Raw genomic sequence first — 25492 nt, 5'->3', positions numbered from 1 at the left:
TTATATGGTCAGTGCAGACCAGGCATGGGCCAACTTGGTCCCTCCGGGTGTTTTGGACTGCAACTCCCACCATTCCTCACAGTCCAAAACACCCGCAGGACCCATCCTCGCACTGAGTCCCTCTTTGTGCTCCGATGGGTGGAGCTCAATGGACTTCCTCCAGCTTTCCGTGACTGTGCTGCTGGCCTGTTCCTGCTGATTTCCCGGCCAGTCTTGTGATGTTCTCCCTGGTGCCACGTTCTTTCAGTGGCGGGGCGAATGGGGACGATGTTTCCAGAAATGGGCCAGATCTTTGCCAGACGGTCACGCTGCCAGGAGACTCGGGGAGATGGGCTTTGCTGAGCTTCAAGCTTCGGGAATGGAAGTGTCACTCGCTTCCTCTTCTTTGGTTTCCCTTTTCTGACCCACGCTTTCCTCCCATCGTGACCTCATCATCATGTTATGCTTTCTTGGCTGACCAGGATCCCCAGATCCAGAGGTTAATCGTTCCAACACTTTCCAGTCTTCAGAGAGCTATTCAACTGTGGAACTCTCTGCCCCAGGGTGTGGTGGGGGCTCCTTCCTTGGAGGCTTTGAAGCAGAGGCTGGATGGCCCTCTGCCGGGAGGGCTCTTGATTGTGCTTTTCCTGCATGGAAGGACGGGGTTGGACTGAGTGGCCCTTGGGGGACCCTTCTAACTCTAGGAGTCTATTATTATTATTATTATTATTATTATTATTATTATTATTATTACTATTAAGCAGAGGCTGGATGGCCATCTGTTGGGGGTGCTTTGATTGTGTTTTTCCTGCTTGGCAGAACAGGATTGGACTGGGTGGCCCTTGGGGTTCCCTCCCGACTCTAGGATTCCATTATTATTACTGTTATTATAATATTATTATTATTACTACTATTAAGCAGAGGCTGGATGGCCATCTGTTGAGAGGGCTTTATTTGTGCTTTTCCTGCATGAAGGCAGAACAGGGTTGGACTGAATGGCTTATTGGGGTCCCTCCCAACTAATATATTATATTATTATTATTATTATTAATAATAATAATAATAATAATAATAATAACAACAAGCAGAGGCTCAATGACCATCTGTTGGGAGTGCTTTGACTGTGCTTTTTCTGCATGGAAGGACAGGGTTGGGTTGGATGGCATCTTGGGGGTCCCTCCCAACTCATGGATTCTATTATTATTATTACTATTACTATTATTATTATTATTAAGCAAAGGCTGGATGGCCATCTGTTGGGAGGGCTTTGTTTGTGCTTTTCCTGCATGAAGGCAGAACAGGGTTGTACTGGATGGCTTGTTGGGGACCCTCCCGACTCTAAGATTCTATTATTATTATTATTATTATTATTATTATTATCATCATCATCAAGCAGAGGTTGGATGGCCATCTGTTGGGGGTGCTTTGATTGTGCTTTTCCTGCCTGGCAGAACGAAAGGGGCCAGACTAGATGGCCTTTGGAGTCTCTTCCAACTCTAGGATCCTACGATTGTGAATGCCCTCCTTTTGATAACCAAAGCAGCATCCTACCAAGGCATGTGGTCAGCTTGGCTGAAACACCGGGCTTTGCAGCTGCGAAAACAACAAAGAAAGGCAAGGAAACTGTGGGGAAAATCCGAACTCAGTCCCGCGAGGACCACGCATGGCCAATAACCATGGAAATCTGAGTCACGGAGGCCAGAGGCAGATGGTGTTGCTGACTTCCTCCAGACTAGGCAGCGCTGCAAACTTGTCCCTGGTTTGTTGTTGCGGGATTTGTGAGAGAAACTCTTCGGCCACGTTTTACCAAATTGCAGCCACACTTTAAATCCGGACAGGGCTTCATCTATATGTGCTTAAAGTTGGTTATTTGAGACAAATTGCCCTCCTCGGTCTCAACTCCATTCCCGATGAATCTGGCAGCAACTCAGATCTCGCAGGACAAAACTTCAGATTCCTGTTTTCAGCTCTAAACAGCGGCTTAAACTTTATTGCAGATATATACATCTTATTTACATAGCATGCCTTGTCCGCTCTCTGAATACAAAGACCGCTTCAGGAGTACTCTCACACATTCCAGTCTTATCTCTAACATGATGACAAAAACGAGAACCTCCAAATACTACGCTCTAGCCATTCATGCCCGCTGTATGCATTTAACCATCGCACTACTGGATTACATACACACACCAATAGCCAGCTTTAAACTCTAAGCACAGGGCTTCATCTATATGTGCTTAAAGTTGTCAAGAATTGGTTAATTGAGACGAATTGCCCTCCTCGGTCTCAATTCCATTCCCGACGAATCTGGCAGCGGCTCAGATCGTGCAGGACAAAACTTCAGGCTCCTCAGTTTTCAGCTCTAAACAGCGGCTTAAATTTTATTGCAGATATAAACATCTTATTTACATAGCATGCCTTGTCCATTTTCTGTCCGAATACTTCAAAGGCCGCTTCAGGAGTAACTCTCACACATTCCAGTCTTATCTCTAACATGATGACAAAAACCAGAACCTCCAAATATTACTCTCTAGCAATTAATGCCTGCTCTATGCATTTAACCATTGGACTACTGGATTACATACACACACCAATAGCCAGCTTTAAACTCTAAGCACAGGGCTTCATCTATATGTGCTTAAAGTTGTCAAGAATTGGTTAATTGAGACGAATTGCCCTCCTCGGTCTCAATTCCATTCCCGACGAATCTGGCAGCGGCTCAGATCGCACAGGACAAAACTTCAGGCTCCTCAGTTTTCAGCTCTAAACAGCGGCTTAAATTTTATTGCAGATATAAACATCTTATTTACATAGCATGCCTTGTCCGTTTTCTGTCCGAATACTTCAAAGGCCGCTTCAGGAGTACTCTCACACATTCCAGTCTTATCTCTAACATGATGACAAAAACCAGAACCTCCAAATAGTGGCAGCGACTCAGATCACGCAGGACAAAACTTCAGACTCCTCAGTTTTCAGCTGTAAACAGCGGCTTAAACTTTATTGCAGATATATATCTTATTTACATAGCATACTTCAAAGCTCGCTTCAGGAGTACTCTCACACATTCCAGTCTTATCTCTTAACATGATGACAAAAACCAGAACCTCCAAATACTACCCTCTAGCCATTCATGCCCGCTCTATTCATTTAACCATTGCACTACTGGATTACATACACACACCAACAGCCAGCTTTAAACTCTAAGCACAATTTCACACTATATTAAAACAATTCACCAACAAGAGCACACGCAGCAGTTTTGTGGCTGCTGGGGTTTTTTTTTTTTAAGAGTTGCTGATTTTGTCAACTATATTGTGTTGTGGTCTGGTCTACTAAGGGGGGGAAGTCCGTGGGGTGACAACATGGGTTACCGCAACAACCAGCCACGGCTGCACAGTGTTCTCTAATCTGGCCTCTTGGTTGAGGAATCTGGCTTCCGATGTCCTGGGTTGCTCAACTTACTAAGTTCTTGCTTTTTGCAAAGACAGTTCAAGTCGCTTTTTTTCAAGCCGGGTGGAGCGGGAACCACGGACATTTCTTCATACAGCGAAGGGGAAACGGACCCTCCCAGCAACTAGACGTTAATACTTTGTCATAAACGTACCAACTAGCAGTTGTCCAGCGCATTCCACTCACTGCATCTGTCGGACATAATGCAGGTGAAATAATTCACCTGCAAATACAGCTACCAAACTGGAAGAAGGTAAGGTTGGGGCAATTTCTGGGAAGGTTCAGAAAAAGCTCCAAAAATGGCAGGTCCAGAATGTCGGAAGGACATAAAGTAATATTCAAACCAGGAGGCTTTATTTTGGACTGGCTTGGGGACCCGGCGGTGCCCGGGTTATTAGAAGGAGTTGTTTGTTTTGGGATGTTGGGTCATATCACTGAAGTTTGGTCCAGATAGATAGATATGCAAACAAGATAGAGAGCCTTCTTCAGCGTGAGCCACAGCCAGGTCTTCTCCTGATCAGCTTTTCCTTCCATTTTGTCAAGGGACTTTCCGTGCCATGTTTTGTTGTGCCAGCTGTCAGCTCTAGTTTGTAGTGCAGTTTTCTTGTACTGGTTTTTTGTCTGCTGTGCTTTGATGATGATGATGATGAAGATGATGATGATGATGATTATTATTATTATTATTATTATTGTATCCCAGTGTGATAAGGTCCAGAAGATGCCCCTGATGTTGAGCTTGGCCTGCCTTTTGGGAGGGATGGGGACTTTCCTGGAGGGAGGAAAACAGGGGGAAGTCCTCGTCCTATTTCCCGTCTTCTTGCTTCTTCCTGGGGAGGGAGGGGGGGAGGAGAAGAAAGCGAAGGAGCCTGGAAGGGAGTCCGTGGAGGCGGAGCAGGCAGAGCCCTTGCCCTTCCTCCTCCTCCTCCTCTTTCCTTTCCATGCAGGGAGAGAAGGAGATCCTTGTTTCCGAGCCCTGCTTTTGGGATCCGCTTCCCGTCCGGATGGCATGGGCGGAGAGGTCGGTGCGAAGGGTCGGGTCCCTCCGGCTCTCTGGATCCAGACACTCCTTCCCATGCTCTTCCTCCTACTTATGGGATTCCCTTTCTGGAAGGAAGGAAGGAAGGAAGGAAGGAAGGAAGGAAGGAAGGAAGGGAGGGAGGGAGGGAGGGAGGGAGGGAGGGAGGGAGGAAGGAAGGAAGGAAGGAAGGAAGGAAGGAAGGAAGGAAGGAAGGAAGGAAGGAAGGAAGGAAAGAAGGAAGGAAGGAAGGAAGGAAGGAAGGAAGGGAGGGAGGGAGGGAGGAAGGAAGGAAGGAAGGAAGGAAGGAAGGAAGGAGGGAAAGAAGGAAGGAAAGAGAAGAAGGAAGGAAGGAGGGAAAGAAGGAGGGAAAGAGAAGAAGGAAGGAAGGAGGGAAAGAAGAAGGAAGGAAAGAAGAAGGAAGGAAGGAGGGAAAGAGAAGAAGGAAGGAAGGAAGGAGGGAAAGAAGAAGGAAGGAAAGAGAAGAAGGAAGGAAGGAGGGAAAGAGAAGAAGGAAGGAAGGAAGGAGGGAAAGAAGAAGGAAGGAAAGAGAAGAAGGAAGGAAGGAGGGAAAGAGAAGAAGGAAGGAAGGAAGGAAGGAAGGAAGGAAGGAAGGAAGGAAGGAAGGAAGGAAGGAAGGAAGGAAGGAGGGAAAGAAGAAGGAAGGAAAGAGAAGAAGGAAGGAAGGAGGGAAAGAAGAAGGAAGGAAAGAAGAAGGAAGGAAGGAGGGAAAGAGAAGAAGGAAGGAAGGAAGGAGGGAAAGAAGAAGGAAGGAAAGAGAAGAAGGAAGGAAGGAGGGAAAGAGAAGAAGGAAGGAAGGAAGGAACGTTGGATAAGCGAGTGTAGGATAAGTGAGACTCTACTGTATATAAATGCAGTAAACAAATAAATAAATCTCAACATCATTAGGAAGAACTTTAGTAGGACTCGGAGAGTCCTTTAGGAGCTGGGATGGAGTCAGAGCGTGCCTTGCCCGTGTCCAGGTCTCTTTTCCCCAAACTCCACCCGTGTTCACCTTTGGACACATTGAGGATTCGTGCCAAGTTTCATCCAGAGGATCCATCCTTGTTTGAGTCCACAGGGCTCTCTGGATGCCGGTGAACTACAACTCCCAAACCTAAGGTCAATGCCCACCAAACCCTTCCAGGATTTTCTGCTGGTCGTGGGAGTTCTGTGAGCCAGGTTTGGTTCAATGCCATCCTGGGTGGAGTTGTGATGAAACAGAATGGTACGGCTCTCTCTTTCACATCAATACTTTTTAATGTTCAACCAGTATTGACTATTCTTCCCATTCCCAGAGCAAGGCATCGGAATTGCATTCCCAGCCAGGCGGGAGCAGGGATTTTAAACCCGTGCCCTGCGTCTCAATCCTGTGTATTTTAATAGGTATGTTTATAGAATTTTTGCAATGTTTGTGTGTTTTAACCGTGCCATGATCTGCCTTGAGCCATTATTATTACATTATTATTATTATTATTATTATTATTATTATTATTATTATTATTATTAATATTACAGTAGAGTCTCACTTATCCAGCACTCACTTATCCAACATTCTGGATTATCCAACGCATTTTTGTAGTCAATGTTTTCAATACATCGTGATATTTTGGTGCTAAATTTGTAAATACAGTAATTACTACATAACATTACTGCGTATTGAACTGCTTTTTCTGTCAAATTTAAAGTCAAAGTATATTATATTATTACTATATTATTATTATTATTATATTCACTAGCTGTGCCCGGCCACGCGTTGCTGTGGCTTAGTCTGGTGGTGTTGGTCAGTCTACATTAGGTTGTATTTATGCTGTGACCTCCACCCTTCTTTATACTCACATTAGTAGTAGTATTTGAAGTCTGTTACCGTCTTCAATTTTTGTGTTGATTGATAATTGCTTGAGATCCCTGTTGTCTTTGGTTTGTTGTTAGTTGTAATGTCTGATTCTGCTGAGTGCGGTTTATATTTTTATTGTGGTACAATAGTCCTTTTTTTGTTTTGCCTGTGTAGGTGTTTATTATTATTGTTGTTGTTGTGGTCATGAAGGTTGGATAAGTTAGATGCTACTGTATTGTTTTTTGGAGGCCCAGTTTAGCACTGACTGGCCTCTCAGCCTCAGTGCCTGGCTGTTTCTTGCCTGTGATGGTGTTGATTCTTATTGTTGTTGTTGTTGTCATTGTTATTATTGTAATTGTTTTTTTGGAGGCCAAGTGTGAATGTAGGGATTGGGGAGGTGGATGAGTTGTGTTGTCAAATTTTGTATTTGTTATAGTCACAATGCGTTGTTGTGAGTTTTGTGGGTCCGGATTGTGGTTTTGTGGTGTAGTTGTGTTGTTACAACCGGGAGGCAAGGCTTTTGTGTTGTGTTGTCAAGTTTTGTATTTCTGGGGAATTTAGTTGTGTGCCAAGTTTCGTATTTCTGGGGCGTTTAGTTGTGTTGTTATAGTCACGATGCATTGTTGTGAGTTTTGTGGGTCCGGATTGTGGTTTTGTGGTGTGGTTGTGTTGTTACAACCGGGAGGCAAGGCTTTTGCATTGTGTTGCCAAGTTTCGTATTTCTGGGGTGTTTAGTTGTGTTGTTATCGCATGATGCGTTGTTGTGAGTTTTGTGGGTCCTGTGTGGTTTTGTGGTGTGGTTGTGTTGTTACAACTGGGAGGCAAGGCTTTTGCATTGTGTTGCCAAGTTTTGTATTTCTGGGGCGTTTAGTTGTGTTGTTATCGCATGATGCGTTGTTGTGAGTTTTGTGGGTCCGGATTGTGGTTTTGTGGTGTGGTTGTGTTGTTGTAACCTGGAGGCAAGCCTTTTGCATTGTGTTGCCAAATTTCGTATTTCTGGGATGTTTAGTTTTGTTGTTATAGTCACTGCGCAAACAACTTTATCATTTTATATATATAGATTATTCATGACTACATTGAAACTAGAATAGAGAGAAATCAGCGTGGAAACAGCAAGAGGTCCCGTAGATTGTTGTACATGGAAATAATGGCAGTAAATAGTTTTTTATTTATTAAATACAGTTATATATTACAATTATATATTTTTGTTATTTAAACTATAGATATTGTGAAATTATGGGGTTTTTTCTCAAAGTGACACACCACCCAAGTCATGCTCGGTTTTTTGGTGAATTTTGACACACCAAGTGCAAAAGGTTGCCCATCATTGATCTAGGTGATGGGTGTAAATTATGAATTTTCCATGTACAACAATCTATGGGACCTCTTGCAGTTTCCACGCTGATGTCTCTCTATTCTAGTTTCAATGTAGTCATGAATAATGAATAATATAATAGTAATATAATAGTAATAATATCATAATATAGTACAATAATAATAGAATAATTTTATATATGTGTGTGTGTGTGTAATGTGCATAATTCCCATGGAGTAAACAACAAAACCACTGGACCGAATCCCACCAAATTTGGCCACAAAAGACAGAGTCATCCAATCCATCTGCATGCGGCAGCGTGTCGGAAAAAATGGCTAGGCGTGTTAGTGCTGACACGCGTGTCATCGGTTGGCCATCACTGATCTAGGTGATGGGTGTAAATCCTGAATTTTCCAGTTCGGTGCCGTTCCTATTTTGTTTTCCATTGTGATGACGTATTCATGTGTTGCTTCTTCTTTCCCAGGACGTAAAATCCACTTCTTAACTTTGTCGTCATCACGCCTGCCTCTCGGTTGTGGCTTCGAAGTGCCTTCAACCTTCATCGGGTCCTGATCATACGATGCCAAGATCGCCTGGTGTCCCACCCAACGTCCTCGTGTCCGTGCTTGCGTGGCTCTTTGCACAAGCCTTTGTGGTGGCCATGGGCCCGAGGTGTGTAGTGTTGCCGCTGTGCCTGTGTGTCTTGTTCCGCGGGGCGTTTTCCCAGGACCCTACGTGGACCCCAAAGGGCCTCCTGATCAACGAGGTCAATGCGGACAACCCGGGAGAGGACACGGCTGAGTTCGTGGAGCTGTACCACCTCAGCGGCCGGCGGGTCCCTCTGGACGGCTACACGCTGGTCTTCTACAACGGCAACGGCAACGCGGCTTACGGCGTCCTAGACCTCGGGGGCGTTTTCACCGACGACCACGGCTTCCTCCTGGTGGGCTCGGCGGCGGTGGTCCCGAGGCCGAGGGTGGTCCTGCCCAAGAACGGCGTCCAGAACGGGCCCGACGCCATCGCGCTCTATTTCGGGAGGCGGGACCTGCACCACGGCATGGCCCCGACCGGCGGGGGGCTGGTGGACGCCCTGGTGCACACGTCCAGGAAGGGTGACCGGCGGGCGGAGGCGCTGGTCTCGGCCTTGACCCCCGGCGTGGAGCCCTTCCTGGAGGACCCCCTCTTCCGCACCGTGGATGAGTCCCTGGAGAGGTGCCGAGGGGACGACGGGCGGTGGGTCTTCCAGGTGGCCGTGCCCACCCCCGGCGCCGAGAACCACTGCGTCCCCTTCGCCCGGCTCAACGCCTCCTTCCTGGTCCTCAACGAGGTCGGCCCGGGGTTTGTGGAGCTGCAGGGCCCGCCTTCCACCGAGGTGGAGGACCTGGTGCTGGTTGTGCTTGGCGGGGGGAACCCAGAAGCCTCCTTCGCCCTGGACCTTCGCGGCAAAACGTCCCCCGACGGGCTGCTGCTTCTCGGTCCGGACCAAGCCGACATTCCAGGTAGGACTCCTGTTCTTAAGCTGAATTTGTTTGCAAGTCTGAACAGGTAACTATAGGTAAAGGGAAAGGTTTCCCCTGATGTTGAGTCCAGGGGTTGGTTCTCATCTCCATTTCTAAGCCCTAGAGCCGGCGTTGTCCGTAGACACCTCCAAAGTCATGTGGCCACTGGCATGACTGCATGGAGCGCCGTTACCTTCCCACTGGAACAGTACCTATTGATCTACTCACATTCTGGGGGTTGGTGCTCATCTCCATTTCTAAGCCCAAGAGCCGGCGTTGTCCGTAGACACCTCCAACATCATGTGGCCATTGGCATGACTGCATGGAGCGCCGTTACCTTCCCGCCGGAGCCGTACCTATTGATCTACTCACATTGGCATGTTTTCGAACAGCTGATTTTTCGATCTTGGCCTGAATTGCCTTTGTCCTGATGGCTTGTTCCTGAGCTGCAAGGATCAGGCCTTCTGTCTCCTTCTTCAGGGTCCCATTCGTGATCCTTAAATTTTGTCAAGGAACTTTCCATGCAGTGTTTTGTTGTACCAGCTGTCAGCTCTAGTTTGTAGTGCGGTTTTCTTGTACTGGTTTTTTGTCTGCTGTGCTTTGAGGAGTTTCTGATTTTTGACTTCCATCAAAGCAGGTTCTTCACTTTGCTTGACATATTCTGCCAGGACATGTTCTTCTTCTTTGACTGCTTGTTTTACTTGGAAGAGTCCTCTGCCCCCTGATCTTTTAGGCCAGAGTCGTCGTCTTCTTCTTCTTCTTCTTCTTCTTCTTCTTCTTCTTCTTCTTCTCCCACCAGTTCCTTGTCACATGTGGATGGTCTTTGTGGCACAAGTTCCAATGAATCATCTGAGCAACGGTGTTATGCCTCTGCTTGTATTCTGTCTGTGCAATCTTCTTGCAGCAGCTGAGGATGAGATCTATTGTCTCATCATCATCATCATCATCATCATCATCATCATCATCATCATTATCCCACCAGTTCCTTGTCACAGGCGGATGGTCTTTGTGGCACAAGTTCCAATGAATTATCTGAGTAACGGTGTTCTGCCTCTGCTTAGAGTCTGTCTGTGCGATCTTTTTGCAGCAGCTGAGGATGGGATCTATTGTTTCATTATTATTATTATTGTTATTATTATTATTATTATTATTATTATCCCACCAGTTCCTTGTCACAGGCGGATGGTCTTTGTTGCACAAGTTCCAATGAATTATCTGAGCAATGGTGTTCTGCCTCTGCTTAGAGTCTGTCTGTGCGATCTTCTTGCAGCAGCTGAGGATGGGATCTATTGTTCTGTCTGTTTCCTTGCAGAGTCTACATTTGGGATCTGTCGTTGACTTTTCATTTCTCCCTTGGATGGTATAGATTGTAATGGCTTGTTCTTGGGCTGCCAGAATCAGGCCCTCCGTCTCCTTTCTCAAAGTCCCCTTTGTGAGCCACATAATGATTCCGTAATACAACCCACCTGACATGCTCATCGTCCACTTAGGAGGCAATGAGCTGGGACTGCTGGACTGGGAATTGCTCTCCTACCAGTGAAATCACAAGACAGAACAAACATGTGACTGGGACTGATGAAGGGAAAGGCGCTTAGTGAACAGGCGCTGGCTGATTTCCGGAAATTGAAGGAGGCATGGCTTCAGACAAGAATGATTTGGTCTGATCATTGGTCAATAGATCAATGTTGAAGGCTTTCAGCGATGGGTTGGGTATGGTAATTAAGCATTCCACGATCACGAGGAGTATATCCGACTTTTCCTGGGAAAGGGTTAAGGGAGAGGCAGTGGGCGGGGACATGCAAATGGAGAGAGAAATGAACCCTGGGATGTACTCGCTGTAACCTGCAATGTCCTGGAAGGGAGTGATATGGTGGCTGCTCAGCTCTGGGAAAGGGTTAAGGGAGAGGCAGTGGGTGGGGACATGCAAATGGAGAGAGAAATGAACCCTGGGATGTGCTCACTGTAACCTGCAATGTCCTGGAAGGGAGTGATATGGTGGCTGCTCAGCTCTGGGAAAGGGTTAAGGGAGAGGCAGTGGGTGGGGACATGCAAATGGAGAGAGAAAGGAACACTGGGATGTGCTCGCTGTAACCTGCAATGTCCTGGGAGGGAGTGACGTGGTGGCTGCTCAGCTCTGGGAAAGGGTTAAGGGAGAGGCAGTGGGTGGGGACATGCAAATGGAGAGAGAAATGAACCCTGGGATGTGCTCGCTGTAACCTGCAATGTCCTGGAAGGGAGTGATATGGTGGCTGCTCAGCTCTGGGAAAGGGTTAAGGGAGAGGCAGTGGGTGGGGACATGCAAATGGAGAGAGAAATGAACCCTGGGATGTGCTCACTATAACCTGCAATGTCCTGGGAGGGAGTGACGTGGTGGCTGCTCAGCACTGGGAAAGGTTTAAGGGAGAGGCAGTGGGTGGGGACATGCAAATGGAGAGAGAAAGGAACACTGGGATGTGCTCGCTGTAACCTGTAATGTCCTGGAAGGGAGTGATATGGTGGCTGCTCAGCTCTGGGAAAGGGTTAAGGGAGAGGCAGTGGGTGGGGACATGCAAATGGAGAGAGAAAGGAACACTGGGATGTGCTCGCTGTAATCTGCAATGTCCTGGGAGGGAGTGACGTGGTGGCTGCTGAGCTCTGGGAAAGGGTTAAGGGAGAGGCAGTGGGTGGGGACATGCAAATGGAGAGAGAAATGAACCCTGGGATGTGCTCGCTGTAACCTGCAATGTCCTGGAAGGGAGTGATATGGTGGCTGCTCAGCTCTGGGAAAGGGTTAAGGGAGAGGCAGTGGGTGGGGACATGCAAATGGAGAGAGAAAGGAACACTGGGATGTGCTCGCTGTAACCTGCAATGTCCTGGGAGGGAGTGACGTGGTGGCTGCTCAGCTCTGGGAAAGGGTTAAGGGAGAGGCAGTGGGTGGGGTCATGCAAATGGAGAGAGAAAGGAACACTGGGATGTGCTCGCTGTAACCTGCAATGTCCTGGGAGGGAGTGACGTGGTGGCTGCTCAGCTCTGGGAAAGGGTTAAGGGAGAGGCAGTGGGTGGGGACATGCAAATGGATAGAGAAAGGATCACTGGGATGTGCTCACTATAACCTGCAATGTCCTGGGAGGGAGTGACGTGGTGGCTGCTCAGCTCTGGGAAAGGGTTAAGGGAGGGGCAGTGGGCGGGGACATGCAAATTGAGAGAAAGGAACCCTGGGATGTGCTCACTGTAACCTGTGTGAAGTCCTGTTAAGTGCCTGTCTCTTTGTGCCGCAGTGGACCTGGCTCTCCCTCACAACCTGACTGGCCTCGGCTGCGGAGCAACGGCGGATGTCCATGCGGTCGCTCTCTATCAGGGCCGTGCCGGCGGCTTTGCAGTCGGGAAGACTTTGTCGGCCGCGGGCCTCCTGGACGCCTTCGTCTACGCCTGCGGGAATGCCAGCGCAAGGCTGGCGGACATCCTGACCCCCGGGAGACCCCCGTTCCGCGTGGGAGAGCAGTAAGGACCTTCTGGAAACATTTCTTTTCCCTATTAACGGGCTCTCATTAATCGGGGAGCTCACAGAGGTTCATCAGAGCCAGGGTTTTTGAAAGGTCGAGAGTTACATATTGTCTCGAGTCTCATGCGCCATCGAATCCAATGCTTTCAAAACCCTGAAACCAAAAAAAAAGTATAATGCACAGAGGCAAAAAGTGCGCTCTCTGAAATTTGGCCAAGAATTATTTATTGATTGATTTACAGTATTTATATTCCGCCCTTCTTTCTCACCCCGAAGGGGACTCAAGGCAGATCGCAATGCGCATAGACATGGCAAACATTCAATGCCATTATTAGACATACGACATATATAGACACACACAGAGGCAATTTAACATTTTCCAGCTTCCTGAGGGGGGAGCTGCCGCTTCATCGTCCACCTGTGACACCGAGTCCTTGATGGTAGTACTTCCTCATTCCTTTCTGCGCGTTACTGGAAGTTTTTGTGGTGTTGTAAATTAGTTTTTAAAAAGTTACTGATGAGACCAGAGACAAATGATTAACTGTTGAATTCTTGGTGGAAAACAACATGTTTACGTTACCAGAGAATATGGCTCTTTTAAGTAAGGAAGTCAAGACAATGGCTCCTTATGTTTAAGAGTAAAAAACCAATACGACTTAAGGAAGTGTTTACAAGGGTCCTTGCGAAGGAAAATAATAATAATAATAATAACAACTTTATTTATACCCCGCCAACATCTCCCCAAGGGGACTCGAGGCAGTTTACATGGGGCGGAGCCCAGACAGCATAATCAGATAAAAACAACATACATACAATTCACAATATAACAAGATAAAAACAAAATCTATATATATAGAAATGTTCTGAAAATTTCTAACTTAAAGTAAACAGTGAAACTACACACCCAAAACCCACGAAACTTGGCCACAAAAGACATGGTCACCCCCGCTGTGTTTAGACATAAAAAAACAAGAAAAATAGTCCTAATTAGAGGGAGAGAAATAATAGTTTTTTCCCATTGCTGCCAGTCTTTCTCACCAAGTTTTAATTCAGTGTTCATGTGGCCTGCCCTGGTTTTTATTGCTTTTTCTGAATTTTGGATTGTAATGTATGTTATTATTTATTGTATTGTTAAATTGTGTTATGATATGTTGTTTTATATTTTGTCATATTGTATTGTTCTGGGCATGGCCCCATGTAAGCCGCCCTGAGTCCCTGTTGGGGAGATGCTGGCGGGGTATAAATAAAGTTTTATTTTTATTATTATTATTATTATTAAGCTCCGCCCACTTGGTCTCCTAGCAACCCACTCAGCCATTTAATGGCGCCCAGGGCCGCTTCAATCAGGCCTCTTCCACACTATGTAAGAGACCTTCTAATACAGTAGAGTCTCACTAATCCAAGCCTCGCTTGTCCAAGCCTCTGGATAATCCAAGCCATTTTTGTAGTCAATGTTTCCAATATATCGTGATATTTTGGTGCTAAATTCGTAAATACAGTAATTACAACATAACATGACTGCGTATTGAACTACTTTTTCTGTCAAATTCGTTGTATAACATGAGGTTTTGGTGCTTAATTTGTAAAATCATAACCTAATTTGATGTTTAATAGGCTTTTCCTTGATCAGTCCTTATAATCCAAGATATTCGCTTATCCAAGCTTCTGCCGGCCCGTTTAGCTTGGATTAGTGAGACTCTTCTGTATTCCAAAAATTGTGGCAGACTGAAGTAGTCCTTCAGGGTTGAGAAGGACGGTATATAAATACCGCAAATAAAAATAATGAACGAAAAGGTGAGCATTAGAATCGCGTAACTTCTGTCTCTCTCCCTCCTGTCAATCACCGCCAGGTCTCTGCGGAACGAGACGTCCGTCAGCCGCTGCTCCTGCTGCTCTCGCACCCGCGACCCCTCCGCCTTTGCTGTCGGCAAGCCCACGGCCGGGACATTCAACGACTGTCCCAAGAAGCACTTCGGCCGAGAGATTTCCATCTGCCTTCACGTCTCGGGTGAGGACCGTTGCGCTCAGACCCAAAAGTAACAATGAGGCTGCCGGGCATTTAAATAACAGACATTGTAGGTCTATTTCTGAATGCGCACAGACTACGTTATCATCCGTATATAGGAGTTCTATAACAGTCTTCTGAATGAGCACAGACTACGTTATCATCAGTATATAGGAGTTCTATAATATACATTGTAGGTCTTCTCTATGAGCACAGACTATGTTATCATCCGTATATAGGAGTTCTATATACTCATTGTTTTTAATTCGATGTTTTAATACCGTGTTGTGTTTTTTCGGCTGCTGTGTATATATTATTATTGGTTTTTATTATTGTTCTTTGATGTTTCATATTTTATTTTATCGTTGTTTTGTATCTGATTTTGCTGTGAGCCGCCCCGAGTCCCCTTCGGGGGAGATGGAGGCGGGATATAAATAAACTTAATATTATTATTATTATTATTATTATTATTATTATTATTATTATTATTCTATAACAGACATTGTAGGTCTTCTGAATGAGCACAGACTAAGGTATAATAATAATAATAATAATAATAATAATAATAATAATAATAATAATAATAATAATAATATAATCATAATAATAATAATATAATAATATCATCAGTATATAGGAGTTTTCAGTCCTAGTGTGTATTTTTCTCTCTCCTTTCCCCCATTTTAGATTGCCAGCAAGGATCGCCAGGAAAAAGCGAGATCCTGATATTTTTGGCCAAGGCCATCTCCGAAAAATGCAACTTCCAGGTTCATTCTAATTCTTCCCAAGGTAAGACGAGTGAGTTGTATGATCGCGGACTTCAGCCTATATTTGGGACGAGATTAAAAAGTGTTTTGTGAAGGGAAAAAATAAAGAAGAACATTTTTTAACTACAGCTGCATTTTACCTGTGCGTTTGTTATTTGTATTTTAATATTGCTTTGTTTTATCTCACTGTTTTAACTAAAATAGAGTCTCACTTATCCAACATAAACAGGCTGGCAGAGCGTTGGATAAGCAAAAACGTTGGATAATAAGGAGTGATTAAGGAAAAGCATATTAAACATCAAATTACATTATTAAATTACATATTAAACATCAAAACATCATGTTTTACAACTAATCAACATAAAGTTCAGTACACGGTAACATTATGTAGTAATTACTGTATTTACAAATTTAGCACCAAAACATTGCAATGTATGGAAAACATTGACTACAAAAACATGAAATGCTAAATGCCCGACTGCGTTGGATAATACGGAACGTTAGATAAGCGAGACTCTACTGTATGTTGCTTTTGGAGAATGGAAATCTTCATAACCTTTTGGAGATTTTATGATCTTTGGAAAGGCATGACCTTGTTAAGAAGTCACAACCTTTTAGGGAAGTGGCATTCATGCAAGGCAATCAGGTTTCTCGGTTGTTAGACTGATAAACTTAGACATCTCCTTGTTCTGTTAGGAACAAAGATATGCCAATGCACAAAAAGACACATATATGGAATTTCAGAAGTGTTCTTTTAGTTGCCCCCCAAAAAATCTACTCTCCCTAAAATATATTTGCCTTTAAGTCATGCTGTCAGGAGACCAAAATAAGCAGACTTCTTTAAAAGTAACATAGTTGGTTTACTCACAAACTTCATGTATTCAGCATACAGGGACTTTGCTTATCAATCCAGTTAGCGAAAGGATTTGAAGTATTTTCTCTGTGCAGATAACACAGAAAGTCTAATAGTCCAAAGCATCTCTCTGTTCTGAGAATCTCTGGCTTAGTAGCCAGCTGCAATAAATCACTACTGACCGAGAGGTCATGAGTTCGGATTGAGTGCCTGGCCATTAAATAGCCCAGCTCGTTGTTTACCTAAGCAACCCGAAAGACAGTTGCATCTGTCAAGCAGGAAAATTTAGGGACCACTTATGCCGGGAGGCTAATTTAACTAATTTACATCACCATAAAAATGTCCAGCAGCGTGCGTTTGGAAGAATGAGGAAGTACTCCCATCAAGGACTCGGTGTCACAGTGGACGATGAAAGCTGGAAAATGTTAAATAGCCTCTATGTCTCTGTCTGTATGTCGTATGTCTAATAATGACATTGAACGTTTGACATGTTTATGTGCGTTGTGATCCGCCCCGAGTCCCCTTCAAGGTAAGAAAGAAGGGCGGGATATAAATACTGCAAATAAATAAATACATAATAAATAAATATTTGTACCCTGCCTCCATCTCCCCAAAGGGACTTGCGGCAGTTTACGTATGGCACAAGGTGCCTAAAACAGCGCATAAAATAAACATGCGGTACAATACAAAATAAAACCACTCGTATAGAAAACAACAATTGGACCTCAGAGAATTATAGTCTTTGTTTGTTGTCTTTTTAGACCGCCATCAGCAGACCTCTGAGGAAGGAGCGCTGCCAAAGTCTTTGGACAAAGAGCACGACTGCGAAATATCTCCTGTTTTCTTCAAAGGTAGGACGGACTGCATGGTCGTCCTTAAAATATGGAGGGAAAATATGTCTGGAGGGAGTATATATATATCAGGAGGATTTCGAGGATAAGGAAGGATAACCGAACTGAGGAATTTATATGAGTAAATATGGTAACTTATATAAGAAGGTACGGTAACTGCCACCAACGTGAGGTAATGTCTTTTAACGTAAATGATAAATGGTAAATGGTAATGGCTTCCCCCCAGGCGCGGAGTGAGGCAAGGAGACTGATCTTTATGAACAACAACAAAGTTCAAGTTTATTTGTACATAAGCTTGTGGTTGCAATATATAGATGTTTCAGGATCTTGAGTTACAGTGCAGTCTTATTTGTATGAATACTTCTTAAACAACTTCTCTTCAAAGAACAGTGGTCTAACTATCGCTTTAACAATCAAGCCGTGGATTGATTTTCCTTTTTTAATTTTTTTTTAAAACCGACTCCCTCTAGACTAAACTCCCGGTCAGCTTATATCCTCAGCCTTTCCCTGAATGACAATAAGCTGCCGTCTGCTTGTGTGAACAAGCCTCAATTTCCCAGCTTTTCTAAGCTGTCAAAGAGCAACCTCTCTTCAGCTGATTCAAACAGCCCCTCACTTCCTCAAAGGTCGAACAGCAACTAACTTCTTTTTAAAAGGGTTTAAGCTTTAACTGCCAACTAAGCCACGCCCCCTTCTCCTCCAAAGAGAGGCTATGTTGCTATGGCAACCTGTTGTATACTGTTTCCAGCTGGCTTCTATGTGAGGCCTGCCTTCGTTAATATATAACTCCTTCTTTTATTTTTTATTTTTTAACAAACAAAAAAAATCAAATTAATAATTTCTGTTAACTCATAACATCCTTACAGGAGCGTATTATAAAATAATTTAAAAGGTGTTTCCAAAAGAAAATGGAAGAAGTATGAGTTCCAATGGCTTGGGCAAAACGTCTCGGCTTAACATGCCACTCTCTCCTGCGTCCCGTGGCCCGAGAATCACAGAGTCCTAGAAGCCTAGAGTGGGAAGAGACCTTGCCGGCCGTCCATCCATTTGCCCTTCCAGCAATCAATCAGGGCTCACTGCAATTAACCTCTTGACTGCTGGAAGGCTTGCCAAAACGAAACACATACACTTTCACAGCAACAATAGACTAAACATTTCACTACATATCACAAAAACTAACAAATGGGACACAGTGTGATTCCAGGTAAAGTGGACTGACCAAGGTGGAATAGAATAGAATAGAATAGAATTCCAACCCCATTCTGCCAAGAAGCAGGAAAGACACATTCAAAGCACCCCTGACAGATGGCCACCCAGCCTCTGCTTAAAAGCCTTCCTCTCCTCTCTTCCGCTCTGCAGATGCTTCCGCCGTGTGCCAGGGCACGGAGCTGGTCCTCAGCGCTCTCCTGACCGCCAGGTCGGCCGCCCAGCGGGACACCTTGGCGCGAGCCCTCTCGGGGGTCCTGGGAACGGAAAAGGGGGTGAGCCTTGGCAGGTGGGACTCCACGGCCGCCTTGAAGCCTTGTCTGCCGAAAGCAAATGTGACCACGACCCCACCCGGTAAGAGTCTTGCAATGGAGAGGGACGGCATTCGGGAGGACATTCGGAGACTTTATTTATTTATTTATTTATTTACAGTATTTATATCCCGCCCTTCTCACTCAGGGCGGATTACAATCAACACATATATGGCAAACATTCAATGCCAGCAGACAAACAACATACATTAGACAGACTCAGAGGCATTTTTAAAACATTTTTCCAGCTTCACGATTCCGGCCACAGGGGGAGCTGTTGCTTCACCGTCTAGTAGTGGCTGTACTTCCTCATTCCTTTCCTCGTGTTTTGCTGGCGGTTTTTTTATGGTGTTGTAAATTAGTTAAATTAGCCTCCCGCATAAAGCGTACCTAAATTTCCCTACTTGACAGATACAACTGTCTTTCAGGGCTGCATAGGTCAACAGCAAGCCAGGGCTATTAATGGTCGGAGGCTTAACCCGACCCAGGCTTCGAACTCATGACCTCTTGGTCAGTAGTGATTTATAGCAGCTGGTTACTAGCCAGCTGTGCCACAGCCCGGCCCCTCTGTGGCTGTGGCGCAGGCTGGTGCGCAGTCTGCTGCAATAAATCACTCTGACCATGAGGTCATGAGTTCGAGGCCAGCCCGTGGTGGGGTGAGCACCCGTCAATTAAAAATAAAAAATAGCCCCTGCTCATTGCTCACCTAGCAAACCGAAAGATAGTTGCATCTATCAAATAGGAAATAAGGTACCACTTATAAAAGTGGGGAGGCAAGTTTAACTAATTTAAGACATTGGAATGAGGAAGTGCCGTCACAGTGGATGATGAAGCAACTGCTCCCCCCTGTGGCTGGAATCGAACATCCCCTCAGGAGAAGGTTAAATTGCCTCTGCGTCTATCTCTGTCTCAGTTCGATGTGTTTATGGGCATTGAATGTTTGCCCTATATATATATATATATATCATGTGATCCGCCCTGAGTCCCCTTCGGGGTGAGAAAGAAGGGCGGAATAGAAATACTGCAAATAAATAAATTAAATAAATACATTTATTTATTTATTTATTTGTCATGTCAGAACCGAACCGAGGATACCAATTCTAATGTACAGTAGAGTCTCACTTATCCAAGCTAAACTGGCCAGCAGAAGCTTGGATAAGCGAATATCTTGGATAATAAGGAGGGATTAAGGAGAAGCCTATTAAACATCAAATTAGGTTATGATTTTACAAATTAAGCACCAAAACATCATGTTAGACAACAAATTTGGCAGAAAAAGTAGTTCAATGCGCAGTAATGCTATGTAGTAATTACTGTATTTACGAATTTAGCACCAAAATATCACGATGTATTGAAAACATTGACTACAGAAATACGTTGGATAATCCAGAAGCTTGGATAAGCGAGGCTTGGATAAGTGAGACTCTACTGTATTTGCAAACACAAAGTTTAAAAAACTTGCAAAATTGCAATAAAAATAAACCTATGCTTTAAAGTTATTGAAAAGTTGTGCATAACAGTTGTGGAAGCAAGGTCCCTGAAAATAAGACATCCCCTGAAAATAAGACCTAGCGCATCTTTGGGAGCAAAAATTAATATAAGACGCTGTCTTATTTTCGGGGAAACACGGTAAATACTTATCCAGCTGCGATGATGGTTTTTACTCTTTTGCAGCCGAGCCGGGGTCCACCGGAGCGCCTGCGCATGTGCTGCTCATCAACGAAGTGAATCCGGACAACCCGGGGAAGCGGGAGGAGGCCGAGTTCATCGAGCTCTTCTATCCCGGGAGCGCCCGGCCCTTTGAGCTGCGGGACCACTGGCTGGTCCTCTACAACGGCAAGAACAACCTGGCCTACCGGGTCATCAGCCTGGACGGACACCGGACGGACCAGCGGGGCTTCTTCCTGGTGGGCGGCGCCCGAGTGGCCCCCCGGCCCTCGCTCGTCCTGCCGGACAACACCCTCCAGAACGGGGCCGAGGCCGTGGCCCTCTACCACCGCCCCCAGGCCAAGGCCAAGGCCTGCCAAGTCAACATGGAGGTCACCACGGAGGGGCTGCTGGACGCCGTGGTGTACACGGCCTCGGGCTCCCAGGCGGCCCACCGGCTGCTCTCCATCCTCGTCCCCGGACAGAGCATCCTCCACGAGAACAGGGCGCGCGGCCCGGCAGACCTCTCCCTCAGCCGATGCCGCGGACTCCAGCCCAGGGACCAGGGCAGCTTCCAGGTACAAAAAGAAAGGAAATCAACCTGCAGGCAGTCCCCAGGATACCAACAAGATAGTAGGTTGCTGTGAGCTTTCCAGGCAGTCTGGAAAACTCACAGCTTCCAGGTACAAAAAGAAATCAACCTGCAGGCAGTCCCCAAGATACCAACAAGATACAGTAGAGTCTCGCTTATCCAACATAAACGGGCCGGCAGAACGTTGGATAAGCAAATATGTTGGATAATAAGGAGAGATTAAGGAAAAGCCTATTAAACATCAAATTAGGTTATGATTTTACAAATTAAGCACCAAAACATACAACAAATTTGACAGAAAAAGTAGTTCATTACACATTAATGCTATGTAGTAATTACTGTATTTACTAATTTAGCACCAAAATATCACGATATATTGAAAACATTGACTACAAAAATGCGTTGGATAATCCAGAATGTTGGATAAGCAAGTGTTGGATAAGTGAGACTCTACTGTAGTAGGTTGCTGTGAGTTTTCCGGGCAGTCTGGAAAACTCACAGCTTCCAGGTTAAAAAAAAAAATCAAACTACAGGCAGTCCCCAAGATACAAACAAGATAGTAGTTTGCTGTGAGCTTTCCGGGCAGTCTGTCCACGTTCCAGAAGCATTCTCTCCTGACATTTCGCCCACATCTATGGCAGGCACCCTCAGAGGTTGTGAGGTGTGTATGTGTGTGGAATGTTCAGACAGGAAACTATCAGGTCCAGCTAACACCTCCCAACAAAGGATTCCCCCAGGCAGGAAGCAGCCAGGCTTTGAAGCTGCAAGGCCATTCAGTGCTAATCCAGGTGGTCAAGTGCATGGAGAAACTAGGCAAGGAAGGTTTATATCTATCTGTGGAGAGTCCAGGGTGTGACAAGAGTCCTTTGTCAGTTGGAAGCCAGCGCTAATGTTTCAGTTAATCCAACTGGCTTCCAACTGACAAAGGACTCTTGTCACACCCTGGACTCTCCACAGATATATATTTTTTCCTTTCCTTGCCTAGTTTATCCATGCCTCGCAACCTCTGAGGAGGCCTGCCATAGATGTGGGTGAAACGTCAGGAGAGAATGCTTCTGGAACATGGCCACACAGCCTGGAAAACGTACAACAACCCTGTGATCCCGGCCATGAAAGCCTTCGACAACACAAGGAACAGAAACTATTTTTCCAATTTTATTAATTAATTAATTAATTAATTAATTAGACTTGTATACCGCTACTCCCAGTTTGGCTCGGAGCCGTTTACAGAAATAGATTTAAACAATACACTTAGCTTTAAAATAACATAGTGTTACTGAAACAAGTAAGTGAGGCCTCTTGAATTGTTCTGGGTCTTTTCTTTGCCTCCAGGTGACGGAAATCTCTCCCCTGCGGACCAACGCGTGTCCGGCCATGGGCTCCAACGCCACGGAGGAGGCTCCGCACAGCCGTTCCATCCGGATCAATGAACTGGGCCTGGGCAACGGCACCATTCGGTACCAGTTTGTGGAGCTGGAAGGAGAGCCCGGGGCCAGTCTGGAAGGACACTCCCTGGGGTTCTTTTCTGGGCACAATGACCAGCCGGACGCCCAGGTCCCGCTCCACGGCGCCTTCGGGAACAACAGCCTGTTCGTGGTCTGGCCAGGTAGTATGGTCTTGCAGGGAGAAAAGTTCGTTCTTGATACGAGGGTTGAATGAAAAGTAATGCCTCCAACGGCACCTCCGCCCGGCCGAGTCGAGCACAACCTCCAGATGCCGGAGATGGGAAAAGAGGGAAGCCTTGCCTCTGTTTGTGTCCTGTCTGCCTTTGTTGTGAATCGTATAACAGCACTGAATGTATGCCATGTATAGGCACCCTAGGGGAGATAGAGCGGGATATACCATATATAATAATAATAATAATCATAATCATAATATTTTAAAAATACAGGAAAATAATACATGTAGTAATAAATAGAGTAAAATAATAAATATAATAATAATAAGATCAGAGTGCAATAACAAATGTATTATTAATAATAATAATAAAAATAGAGTTAAATAAATGTAATAGTAGCAACAATAATAGAGAAAAATAATAAATGTAATAATACCAATAACAATAGAGAAAATGATAAATGTACCATATATTCTCGAGTATAAGCTGACCCAAATATAAGCCAACCAGGACCCTCACCCAAGTATAAGCCGAGGGGGCCTTTTTCAGTCTTAAAAAAGGACTGAAAAACTAGGCTTATACTCGAGTATATACAGTAATAATAGAGTAAAATAATAAATGTATTAATAATAATAGAGTAAAATAAATGTAATAGTAGCAACAATAATAGAGAAAAATAATAAATGTAATAATACCAATAACAATAGAGAAAAATAAATGTAATAATACCAATAATAATAGAGAAGAATAATAAATGTAATACCAATAATAGAGAAAAATAATAAATGTAATACCAATAATAATAGTGAAAAATAATAAATGTAATAATACCAATAATAATAGAGAAAAATAATAAATGTAATAATACCATTAATAATAGAGAAAAATGATAAATTTAATAATACCAATAACAATAGAGAAAAATAAATGTGATAATACCAATAATAATAGAGAAGAATAATAAATGTAATACCAATAATAGAGAAAAATAATAAATGTAATACCAATAATAATAGTGAAAAATAATAAATGTAATAATACCAATAATAATAGAGAAAAATAATAAATGTAATAATACCATTAATAATAGAGAAAAATAATAAATGTAATAATACCAACAATAATAGAGAAAAATAATAAATGTAATAATACCAATAATAATCGAGAAAAATAATAAATGTAATAATACCAACAATAATAGAGAAAAATAATAAATGTAATAATACCAATAATAATCGAGAAAAATAATAAATGTAATAATACCATTAATAATAGAGAAAAATGATAAATGTAATAATACCAATAATAATAGAGAAAAATAATAAATGTAATAATACCAACAATAATAGAGAAAAATAATAAATGTAATAATACCAACAATAATAGAGAAAAATAATAAATGTAATAATACCAATAATAATCGAGAAAAATAATAAATGTAATAATACCAACAATAATAGAGAAAAATAATAAATGTAATAATACCAATAATAATCGAGAAAAATAATAAATGTAATAATACCATTAATAATAGAGAAAAATGATAAATGTAATAATACCAATAATAATAGAGAAAAATAATAAATGTAATAATACCAACAATAATAGAGAAAAATAATAAATGTAATAATACCAACAATAATAGAGAAAAATAATAAATGTAATAATACCAATAATAATAGAGAAAAATAATAAATGTAATAATACCAACAATAATAGAGAAAAATAATAAATGTAATAATACCAATAATAATCGAGAAAAATAATAAATGTAATAATACCAATAATAATCGAGAAAAATAATAAATGTACCCTATATTCTCGAGTATAAGCTGACCCAAATATAAGCCATCCAGGACCCTCGGCCGAGTATAAGCCGAGGAGGGCTTTTTCAGTCTTAAAAAAAGGGCTGAAAAACTAGGCTTATACTCGAGTATATACAGTAATTGCAGCCTGTGATTATGTTAGGCCAAAGCCAGACCTGACCGATTGTTGCCTGTGTTTGCAGAGGCCTCTCTTTGGAGCGAGCCGCCTCCACCGCAGCACAGCCACAGCGTTGCGCTCTTCCGGCATCCACGCGTCCCGAACGGCACTCTGGCTCCGGACGAGGTTCTCGAAGACGTGGTCGTCTTCACCCAGGAGCCCCACGCCGGACGGATTCACGGCCGCTTTCCCGTCTACTTCGTTTCCGGGAAACAGGGAAGAAGGTCAGGCGGCATTTGATGTTCGGCTTGTGTGAGACATGGGACCTCGTCACGTGGACTCGTCACGAGAAGCCCGGACCCATTCGTGTCTTGCGAAGGGAATCGTACCTTTCGATCCCCTCGTTATTTTTTCCACCATTCAAAGCCCCCACCCCACCCGGACAGATGGCCTTCCAGCCTCTGTTTCAAAGCATCCACCAGATCCCAACGCAGAGAGTTCCACTGCTGAACAGCTCTTCTCACAGTTAGTTCTTCCTCGTGTTCCTAACATTCAAGCCTGTGCCAAAGACCAGGATTTCCCCCAGGTAATAATAATAATAATAAGAAGAAGAAGAAGAAGAAGAAGGGAGCAGCCAGGCTTTGAGGCTGCAAGGCCATTCCGTGCGAATCAAGTTGGCCAATGGCAACATTCCCACTTGCCTCCAACACACAAGAGTTCTTTCTTTCTGCCACCCTGGATACATATAAACCCCACTTGCCTAGTTTCCAACGGACCTCACAACTTTTGAGGAAGTCTACCATAGATGTGGGCAAAACGTCAGGAGAGAGTGCTTCCAGAACATGGCCACACAGCCTGGAAAACGTACAGCAAACCAGTGATTCCTGCCATTTAAGCCTTCAATGACATCTAGCCTCTGTTTAAAAGCTTCCAAATAAGGAGCTTCCAATAGACTCTGAGGCAGAGAGTTCCACTGCTGAACAGCTCTCCTTACAATTACCTACAAGTAATTAATGTGTAGTCGAAGGCTGATTTTGCTGTAAGCCGCCCCGAGTCCCCTTCGGGGGAGATGGAGGCAGGATATAAATAAACTTATTATTATTATTATTTTATTATGACACAGCAAACAAGATAGATATGCTG

At 44.0% G+C, this 25492-nt stretch overlaps 1 protein-coding gene across 7 annotated transcripts in view; it reads left to right on the top strand.

Moving 5' to 3' along the window:
* Nucleotides 1-132: 132 nt before the first annotated feature.
* Nucleotides 133-25492, top strand: part of LOC103282080 (uncharacterized) — a 33984-nt gene continuing 8624 nt past the window's right edge. The window contains exons 1-11 of one of the 7 annotated variants that reach the window (XM_062964505.1): nucleotides 133-478; nucleotides 5743-5830; nucleotides 8081-9095; nucleotides 12353-12575; nucleotides 14427-14584; nucleotides 15269-15370; nucleotides 16963-17052; nucleotides 18412-18612; nucleotides 20244-20794; nucleotides 22141-22414; nucleotides 24435-24633. In XM_062964505.1, the coding sequence (XP_062820575.1) occupies nucleotides 8177-9095; nucleotides 12353-12575; nucleotides 14427-14584; nucleotides 15269-15370; nucleotides 16963-17052; nucleotides 18412-18612; nucleotides 20244-20794; nucleotides 22141-22414; nucleotides 24435-24633 (2717 nt within the window). In that variant the 5' untranslated portion in view covers nucleotides 133-478; nucleotides 5743-5830; nucleotides 8081-8176. Of the gene's footprint in view, nucleotides 479-2444; nucleotides 4448-4868; nucleotides 5673-5742; nucleotides 5831-8080; nucleotides 9096-12352; nucleotides 12576-14426; nucleotides 14585-15268; nucleotides 15371-16962; nucleotides 17053-18411; nucleotides 18613-20243; nucleotides 20795-22140; nucleotides 22415-24434; nucleotides 24634-25492 lie in introns of those variants that run through there. The other 6 variants (XM_062964501.1, XM_062964500.1, XM_062964506.1 and 3 more) reach the window with 6 other exon arrangements.

This window comes from Anolis carolinensis, unplaced genomic scaffold (genome assembly GCF_035594765.1).
Source record: "Anolis carolinensis isolate JA03-04 unplaced genomic scaffold, rAnoCar3.1.pri scaffold_13, whole genome shotgun sequence".
Lineage (NCBI taxonomy): Eukaryota > Metazoa > Chordata > Lepidosauria > Squamata > Dactyloidae > Anolis > Anolis carolinensis.
Note: the sequence above shows the minus strand (reverse complement) of the source record. Positions and strands in the feature narration are given on the sequence as shown.